The sequence below is a fragment of the Eschscholzia californica genome, unplaced genomic scaffold, assembly GCF_041429995.1.
Source record: "Eschscholzia californica isolate CP2 unplaced genomic scaffold, dmEscCali1.0.p SCAF_3, whole genome shotgun sequence".
Taxonomy (NCBI): domain Eukaryota; kingdom Viridiplantae; phylum Streptophyta; class Magnoliopsida; order Ranunculales; family Papaveraceae; genus Eschscholzia; species Eschscholzia californica.
This window is the reverse complement of record NW_028238420.1, coordinates 54,533,622-54,543,385: the sequence shown is the minus strand read 5'-3', so window position 1 is coordinate 54,543,385 and position 9,764 is coordinate 54,533,622. Positions and strand designations below refer to the sequence as shown.

Genomic DNA, 9,764 nt, shown 5'->3' with positions numbered 1-9,764 from the left:
TAAATCATACTGATCTTTTCAAATTAGCTCAAATGACGTCGATAATTGTCTTTCCGACCAAAATATTTTTGACCAAATGTGTATATGAAAAGTTAAGTGTATGAGGATGAAAACAGAGTAACAGCCGAGGTAAGTGCGAATAAGAGTGACTGTAGAAGGTGCCTATATAACATTTCCCTAGAATAAAACTGGGGAAAAAAGGTAAGGAACACATCCCAGCTTAACATAAAACACGAAAATTTTATATCCAGATGACAGTTCCAACAATATCACTAGCAAAAAAACATTAAAATTTTAAAAGTACTAAAACTACATTTCAGTATAGCAAAGTTTATGATTAAGTTAGACCTCAAATATTGATATATATTTAGTTACCAATCACTTCTCACTGTTACCTGCTTGGAGAAATGTCAGAATTTTCGGTATATTGGTAGTAGTTAAAGATCAATTTTCTGCACTGTTGTTAATACTATCAACTGTGGGTTTTAAGGAGTAATCAACAAGGTCTTCATATTTGTTCAAGTCACCCCACACAGTCTCTTCAACTTCTTCCCATGACTTCGCCATTCTTAGTTCTTTCCACATACTGAAAATGGCTCCCAAAATGTTCTCATCATGCAAGATACAATAACACCTGCAACAAATATGAAACATATGAAACAGAACTCATACCAATTGAATTAATACCCCAACTAACAATCAAAATCATGATAAAACCTTGTGAGTTTGTCCACCCAATTGTCCAAAAATCCTGACGCTAGGTATTATTAGGTCAAATGATTGTAGGTTGCTAGGATTTTTTGGTGGAAAATTTAGGATGCTGTAAGAAAGACTAAATATAGGCATGTTGTATACTAAGCATGATTTCGTTTAACCTAAGATCTTCCTCGCCCAAATAGTGGTATTTCGCAGAACTTACTGTATTAGAGAAAAGCTTACAGGTTGTGGTTTCGTTTAATCTAATGGTGATGTAATTATAGATTTGTGAACACGTGATCTGTAAAATAATTAATTGTAATTTGTATGAAATGTCCAGCACCAACGTTTATGGAGTATCACCAAACAAAGAGGGGCAACTTAGAAACATCAAACCTTGCCCAGCTCAGACTCCCATTTTCTGTTAAGGTCATCTTCTTGTAAAACATACATAAAAAAAAAGTAACAACAACATAAAAGGAAACGAGAGGAACACTTACATGGCATGGAAAGATGGACGTTGGAACTTATCAGCACATTTAATAAGTTCCTTTGCTGGTTGTTTTCTGAGAAGAGGAAGTCTATAGCTTTCAAGAAACCGCTTAAGCAGACCAGAATCTCCTCTAAAGATATCAAGATGTATGGGGATCACATCTAATAGAGGTTCACCTGCAATTTAGTAATGAAATGAAATCATTCAATTGATTGAATATCATATGGCGCTACTTGCTCAGTCAAAGTAAAGTAGTAGTTGGTCTTTATTAATGAAAGAAAAGCTAAGTTGCTGATAAGTTTCTCGTTTATCCTTAATACCTTATTATGCTTATTTAATAGCTTTTGATAATCAACATGATATAGTTACTAGTTTTTAAAAGCCCATGAGAGCGTTTAATTTTATTTTAAGAAATAGCCTAAACAATTTTACCTTAGATTGTAGCTATATGACATTGGGAAATAGGAAAGAAAAAAGAACATCCGAAGAGCATTACCTATAGACAGATCACTGAAGTCAATAATGTGGCTAGGTAGCCATTTCCTCTTCTTGCTGTCAGTAAAACCATTTCCTCTTAAATTGTTAACCATCGCGATAGAATCCGAGGGATTCTCATATGAGCAATCAGTAGGAGAACAAGCTACCATGTGAACATTGTCATCCATAATATCTGAATGGATCCACACAGGAGACTTACAAACCGTGTACGAGCCAATGTCGTCCTACATAACATGGATATCACATGAAACTGCCACCACTGTCTAGGGAATTCTACTATGAGGTTCACAAATAAATAGAATGGAAAAGCTTGAAAAGAAAAACCTTATATACGTCGAGCAACCGTGTGAGATCATCTGGGATATACTCTTCAACTTTCTCAATCAGGCTTCTTGGGATTGGATCACCCCTGCGATGTGTCCCACCAAAATCAGCGCATTATAGTAAAATTACTTGGATTTGCGGAATTCAGATAGAACCGACACATTCTGACACAAATCCGACATCAATATGTTACGTCCAAACTATTTTAAGGTCGGTACAGTAATCTTGATGGGTAACTCATAATAAGAGCCACTTCATATAAAGCAGATTAATTCTTTCATGTTCTTTGATAAGCCTTAATTGCTAAAATTCTATCCAGAAGTCCTAACTCAAAGAGGAAGGTCTAGGGCTTTGAACTTACGACATTAGTTGGTGTAATGCAAGGTTGATTAGAGAAGCCTTTGAACAATGGCAAGGGGTGAAGAGAAGCAGGATCCAAAGAACTACGGAGCATGATTCCTAAGGCCACTATTTGTGGAATCTTGAAAGAAATAGTAAAATCTTTACGGAATAGATTACTTATAGTTCAATTGTAGAAGATGATGTAAAAGATTTGCTTCCATTGGTCCAGAAACCTAAGTAATGTCAGAGTGAATTCTTACAATGAGGTCGTTCAAAATTGGGAGGCCTGGATATCGTAACCTGTAACCTAGGCCCCCACCCGTTTGTTTCTAATACAGACTTTCTTTTATAGATAATTCAAAGTTTAATAAAACTTACAACATCTACACCCATAGAACCTAGTATGAAGGTCAGATGAAGTGATACACATGCTTGGGAATTGGAAATATCAACTTCAGGTCACTTAATTTCCAAGTTTACCTAGTGGTCTTGTATAACTAACTATAAGCATCTATACAATTACTGCTTGAATAAAACCATTTAGGTAAAGTAAATCTCCACGGAACTATAGAGCGAGAACATACCATTGAGTCAAGGTGCTTGAAATATCCTTCTTCCTTTTATTCAAAATTTCAATAAATAGTTCCCACTCTTTTGGTACCGAAACGATCTCGGCATCTGCTTCCATGTGATTACTACCTAAATGTAGCTCAGACTCAATCTTCTGTTTCTTATTAGAGTACATGAAACTAGGTAAGGGTGGCAAGGGCAGGAGATGGAGGTTGCGCAGTTGCTCTCCCAAAAAAGATGCTAAATTTAGATGATCATCCCATGACAAGGTATCTCTTCTGCAAAGTCCACCAATATATTGCATTACCTCTCGAATATAAGAAAACTGGAAAGAGATAGATCATCTGAACAGAAATGAAGTCGACGCAGTAACTTACAGATGCGCAAATATGTCCCCTTTGCAACGTCTAGTTATTAAATATGGCCATATAGAGCATCCGCCAGAACTAACCGATTCAATCATTGTCTGTCCAACCTTTTGGCAGGCCAAGTTTGTTTTGGCCCATACTCCAAACGGGAAATCTCCTCCTGCATTTTCTGCTGATATCAGATGGCAAGCAGCAATTACATCTGGCACTCCTTTTCCGTCCCATGGAACTGTTTTATAAGACCCATTACTGTACAAGAGAAATCCACACGCCAAAACGTCAGGAATGTGATCCTTCAGGGGAGAGTTGACTCTGTGGAGTAAATTGTAGAACTCAAGCTGCAAATGTGTGGCAGAGGATCATAAATACGTGGTGCAAATCGTCGATACTGGAAACAGTTTTGCCATAACTCATAGTGTACTATACCTCAGTTCCCAGTCCATAGATGGATGATTCCAACCCTCCTTCAACACAAATCTTGATAACTCTATCAGCAGTAAGATAAACCTGTACAGACAATTTGAGACGGATCTTTGTAAGACTTAGTTCTAGCAAGATATTTCAATGCTTCAGAATTCAGATACTTTTACATATGAAACATGATGGTTTCTTTAAATGAGATAAACAATGTTTTTATTTATTTGTTGATATGTACAAGAACTCTTGGTCTAAACATTCTTTTATATTTAGGTTTTACTCTTTTGGACCGTGAGCCGTGCTGTATCTCTACGTTTCTGCTATTTAACTAGATTGTGTAGACCAAGAGTTCAACTAATCAAGAAACACATAATCTCTGTATTTATAACTATTAACTAACGATTACAGATTACATTAGCTTCAAAACCAAATAAGAAACAAATGTGAAATAATGTTCATTTCTCGAACTTCCAGGATACTTAACTATAAGAGGGAACCAAAAGCCACTTACAGGATTGCTGCCCGTCCCAACAGGAAATTTCTCATCTTCAGAAAGAGAAGAAAATTTATGGAAAGCACAGATCTCAGCTACGCGCTCTGACCACTTTTCTACATTTAGTGCTAAACAAGCTCCCTATCACATTGAAAAATAAATCAATACAATAGATGAGATGTAAAAGCTGTAGTAGCTAAGGGGACCAACCCACAATATTGATATAAGCATCAGCCACTGTCAAGTTCATTAACAACTTAATAGTACTTTCATTGTAGACAACCATCTTATGTACTGGTTGTCTGCATCTTAAGAATAGCCTACTTTAAGGTGCAAAAGTATAGTGCACCAGATTGTACCAAGATATTCGTTTTCCAACCAAAGCTAAATGACATATATATATATATATATATATATATATATATATATATTTTGATAGATTTGCCTATCTTCAATCTTAAGAAGATTTATATCCATTATATATACTCCTATATATATATATATATTATACTGACCACATCTTCTATTGTCTTCTATATGAGGTAGCTTATGAAATGTGAATCAGTAAAGACATTTAATAAGAATAATTATAACTTAGAAACTGTGTATTTACCAACTAAACTTGTGCACCTCTGAGAAATATATTAATGTTTTTAAAGGGAAAAGGACTCCTACCTAATGATCGAAGGATCTAACTTATATGGCTCTTTCAGGTGGCCTGCATGTGTTTTATGGTTAAAAAATCTAACTGATCAGATAGTTAGCATCACAAGTGTATTACGACTTGACCACCTTTCTCTAGGATGTCCAAGGTAGATGACTTTCTGTCTTGGTTTATTTAAACTTACAAAAAAACTACCAAGAGGCTATAGATTATAGGAGGAAAAAAATCACCTTCCATGTTAACTCCCTAAGTTCTGGTTTAGTTAACCAAAGCTTGTGTAACCATTGTCTCAGTTCTCTTTGTCCTATGCAATTACTTGGGCTCCAAATGGAGTTGTAATGATCTCTCTCTTCATCCAGAAACTTAGATAAGAAACTTATATCATAAGTAAAACCTTTATCCTCTGCATCTGCAATATCATGACTTTTTGGGTCATTTGTAGTAACATTCTCATTATTAATATGAGGATCTTCCAAAGCTTCAGAAATACTAGGACTCTCCTCTATCCCGTTTATGGCTGAGTACCTCGAGTGCTCGGTATCAGAGGATGCATTCATTGCGGAAGTATCAAAAGTGTCTTCGTCTACAGCAAGTAACCCAGCACGACAAAGACCTCTATGACGACGACCAGGAGCCATGTCCAGACATACAAATTCAAAATTCTTTGAGTTGACGAAGTTCTGTGTCACAGCTATTGTGGTTTCCAGATTTAGTACACAATGCCACCAACCACTCGGGACAAATATTGTCTCTCCGGGTCGTTGCGTACACTCTATTGGCTTGTCTTCGTCTGCAAGTAGCGGATAAATATCTAGCCACCACTGTGATCAATAAAAGAGTGCAGTGAGTATGTGAAGAATTTACGATGAATGATGACCACAAACAACCTAATAATTAATTTTCTAAAACAGGTTTTAGTTTAGATTACCTGCAGAGATGATGGACTCTCAACATTGATATCACCATCCTCCTCGCTTTCATGCACAGTTACGCCCAAAGGTACTCTGCCTGGAGGATACAGTGCCCACCTATAATGAAATAATTTCGGGATTAACATTTAGGCACTAGCAAACTATGTTTGAACCACGCAAATAAGTGAGAGAGATGCTTAGCGAGCCGGACGGAAGTTCTAGGCTTAACCAATTCATCCCCAAATTGGAAATCAATATTCACTCAGAGTCTTAGACGTTTAGTTTGAGGTGATTTTAACCCATGCATGCAATGCCTTATGAGCTCTGGGATGGGCTGATTTTCAGCAATGAGGAAGAGATGATATCCTTACTAAACTTCAGGCCCCACGTGGGCCACACATCTCTGGGATGGTATCGTAGGCTTAGCCATCTGTACATGCTTAACTTGTACCAGTATTCTTTCTTAACGGAAATAATCATAATGTTACAGAATTACCTTAGTGCTAAACTACTGGAAAGCTTGGAAGTAAATGCCGACATGGAGATAAATTAATGCATCTATGAAAAAATTACCGTTTTCGACCACATAGAAGTGTGTTCCAGGCGCTAGTAAGAGCCGGATCCACATGCCAAGATGCACCAGACCTTTCTGGACCAATAATTAGCCATCTGTACGGTGGTCTTTGATCTTTATCCAGGACATCAAAAAAGTCCTCTTGAAATAGATGAGGCACACTATAATCATTCAACAAAGCCGGAGCAGTCTCCCCAAACTGTAAAGTTTTGAATAAGTGAACTCAAACAACCATAAAAAGTTCCAGCATGAAGAATAAGATTAGAATATAGTCACCTACCCACCTTATCATCAAAAATGTATAGGGGGTCCTCATCATGCTGCAGTTCAATATATGATACATAATCCTTCAAGCTCATTGTGATTTTCTTGGAGCTCCTCTGAGAGATCTTAAAAGCTGTATCTCCATACTTAAGTAGTAGTTGGTTAACTGTCCAAGTACTTCTTGCGGGCCAAGTTTCAGTCAATTCAGTGAGCAAAACCTGAAATGGAGTTCAGCAATGGTCCCTTAGTAATTGATTAAAGCCAACTTTTAAGTAGGTCAAATATTGCAGAGAGCAAAACGAGTCATTCTCCACTGTTTCACATCTTCTAAAAAAATTACCGGTTTCTGCACATCATACTCATGCTGAAACTCTTCAAATGATAAGTTTTTCTTTCTCTCCACGTACCCTGTATCAAAGGAGTATGTACTTAATGTGGTAAAACACCTGTACAACCTTCTATATAGGAATAAAGAGTTGAATCCTGCAGGAATGAAAAGTAAGCATCAGAAATTACAAAAAGAAACTCCTAACAATGACCGAGGATAGGAAAGATGAGTTCATTTGAAAGAGACAAATTAGATTAGTGGTCCAAATGCATTACCATCAAAATGCATAGTTTTTCTGCAAGAATCTACGATATCATCAGGCACACCTTGTCTGACAAAAAAAACGAAGTCGAAAAGAAAAAAATAATAATAAAATAACCATATAAAATTTGAGTATCCATGTGAACTCCAAATAGAGAACCAAGATTTTTTTTTTAACCAGAAATATGACAAAAGGCTCAAACTTTGAAACATGACTATATTTACATACAGGTACAGAGCAGTTTTCTTCCAAGAGCCTTTGTACTGCAGTTGACCTCTTGCATCCTTCAAACAAAGAGTCATCCACAACGGTTCTTCATTACACAGTATGTACATCACACTGCACATTCGTAACAAAATTAAATCAATAAAGAAACGATTAGGCAGTAGTCTAGATATTTAGTTCATGTAGATACTAGTCATACAACTGGTACATTTAATGAAATACATAAATTGAAAATAAAATCTACCAATAATGAGATATATGTCAAAATGTACGTATAAATGTATAATGAGCGAAAAAGCACCTACTTTTAGTAATAGAAGTAAGGTATCCTTACCAAAGTAGTAAAATGTCCCATTCTATCATACATAATTCATTTTTTCACCAACACGTCATCGTCTTATCGCTAGTGTGCCCTTTTGACATAATTATAAAATATTTTTTGCCAATGGTGTTTATATTTTATTTGTAACTTGAAATACATTTGTCTTTTCTTTCAAATCGGGTTTCGACAAATATACTTAGAATTAATTTCATATTATCTTTCAGACAAGATCCACTTTCATGTTTTCTTCTCTTACCATGTTTTGTTTTTGCAAACGTCTATTTGCAGAAGGTTTAGTTTTTGCAAAATGTTTCCTTGCAAGAGTTCTATTTTTCTTTCTTTTTTTAAAAATTTGAATTAATATGTATTGAAAGAAGGTGTTACATGATGATACAAACTACATGTTATATGTCTATGCTTTACGACATTATATTCTCCCAATTAAAAACAAAGTTATGGAACGATATTGCTTTCCCCCATTTTGTGCTTCTGCTCCAGTGATAAAAGAGTCCTTTCACATCATCAGCCTGTAGGTTTCTCTCACGAGTTTTATTATTAACAAATGGATATTTTGTTGAAGTTTTATCTTTGCAAATGGTTGTTTGCAGAAGTTCTATTTTGCAAACGAGTCCTTACAAAAACCAAAAATGAAGACAATCGAAAGAAAAATAATTAAATGTGGATCTTTCTTGAAAAAAGTTTCTATATATATAAGTTTCAACTACATCCGACATGTAATGAAAGAGTTTAATGCATTCAAAGTTGGAAAATAAAATAAGAGATTTTTATTGACAGACTCCCAAGAGTCATTACGGTCATTATAAGGCACAAACACATCATGAAGCGATGATATGAAGATAAATCAAGATTGATGAATTGAATAAGCACTATAACAACCTGAGTAAGACATTTTCAGCCCACTGGTTACAAAGCGGTTTTATGCCTCAATGCGGTTTTTGTTTGACAATGTGAGGCGGGAAAGAGGTGTAAATTCCGATGCCTTACAACACCGAAACGTAAGTTTTGATGCAGTACACCCCCGTACATCTATCTTTAATTTGTAAGGAATTATGGTTGTAAATTCCATTTGGGCTCACTAATTTAACAATTAGACCACACACAGAATTAATCAAGCAATTACTCCACAACTTTGTGGACTAATTTTGTTTTAGTTAAAACTATCTCAAACAATTTCCTATAATGTTTCATTAGTCCAAAACAATCTTTTTTAGTGACAAAAATTTCCCTCTTATAAAGATATTGTGTTCTGAATGACTCACACTGATGAAGAAGCTGACTGGTGAAGATTGATATAAAGAATTGGGCAATTCATATAGATATAACAGAACCAAATTCGTCTAATATTATTAAGAATCAAAAGTGAATCTTAAAGTTTGAGTCAATATCAGATAAATTTTGATAACTACTGAGGTTGATTGATTGTATATTACCTGCTAGCGCAACAAAGACGAGCGACATCGCGAGGAGAGAGAAATTCGAGAATAGCGCAAATGATATCATCAGGGATTATTCGTAAATCACCAAGACCTTCATGTCTACGATCTTTTGGAACAAATGATGATGACCTAGAGTTCACCATTTGATGATTTCCAAAATTGAAGAGTTAGAAACAGAGAATTTAGAGAGAGAGAGAGATGAATCTTTTGAAATGAGGAAAAGGGAGGAAGGTGAGTTAGCGACACGGACTGCGGAACACACACGCTATCGTATTCGGTCAATGCGTTTTCATAACCCACTATAAGTATTACTTCACCGGCAAGTGGCTCCAACTGGTCCAATCCGAGACCTTTCGGGCTCGGCCGAGTACGAAGCTTTGCTTAGATTTTCGGATGGACCGATTCATGTAGTTTATAACGGGGCGCCGACAGATGTCTGTGGTCAAAAGAGATTGACCTTTGGTTAATCTCTTTCTCCCGGGTGCTAACTATAATTTCCAGGGGTTTTTAGCCGCTCCCAAAATATTCGAACTCGACTATAGGTAACCCATGTCTT

The 9,764-nt window shown here is 36.0% G+C and overlaps 1 protein-coding gene across 4 annotated transcripts; it reads right to left on the bottom strand.

Annotated features, from left to right (window-relative positions):
• Nucleotides 1–220: 220 nt before the first annotated feature.
• LOC147551953 (putative glycosyltransferase) lies at nucleotides 221–9,593 on the bottom strand. Of its 4 annotated transcripts, XM_086670727.1 has the most exons (17): nucleotides 9,203–9,511; nucleotides 7,433–7,543; nucleotides 7,218–7,273; nucleotides 6,955–7,097; nucleotides 6,635–6,832; nucleotides 6,350–6,549; nucleotides 5,794–5,893; nucleotides 5,391–5,686; nucleotides 5,096–5,288; nucleotides 4,220–4,342; nucleotides 3,718–3,798; nucleotides 3,301–3,629; nucleotides 2,938–3,201; nucleotides 2,012–2,096; nucleotides 1,686–1,911; nucleotides 1,197–1,365; nucleotides 221–634 (listed from the first exon to the last, which is right to left on the bottom strand). In XM_086670727.1, the coding sequence occupies exons 1-17, from the start codon at nucleotides 9,349–9,351 to the stop codon at nucleotides 445–447; spliced, it is 2,913 nt and encodes a 970-aa protein (XP_086526853.1). In that variant the 5' UTR covers nucleotides 9,352–9,511; the 3' UTR covers nucleotides 221–444. The 4 variants fall into 4 exon arrangements, with proteins under 4 accessions (XP_086526853.1, XP_086526852.1, XP_086526855.1 ...); XM_086670726.1 differs by having other exon boundaries at nucleotides 5,096–5,686; nucleotides 9,203–9,593; XM_086670729.1 differs by having other exon boundaries at nucleotides 5,096–5,686; nucleotides 6,631–6,832.
• Between the last annotated feature and the right edge of the window lie 171 nt (nucleotides 9,594–9,764).

Coding starts and splice junctions, on each gene's coding strand:
- LOC147551953 (XM_086670726.1), bottom strand. CDS start 9,351: ATGGTGAACTCTAGGTCATCATCATTTGTTCCAAAAGATCGTAGACAT. Junction 5,687..5,793: donor AGAGTCCATCATCTCTGCAG/GTAATCTAAACT, acceptor TATTGATCACAG/TGGTGGCTAGATATTTATCC. Junction 3,799..4,219: donor TTGGGACGGGCAGCAATCCT/GTAAGTGGCTTT, acceptor TTGTCTGTACAG/GTTTATCTTACTGCTGATAG.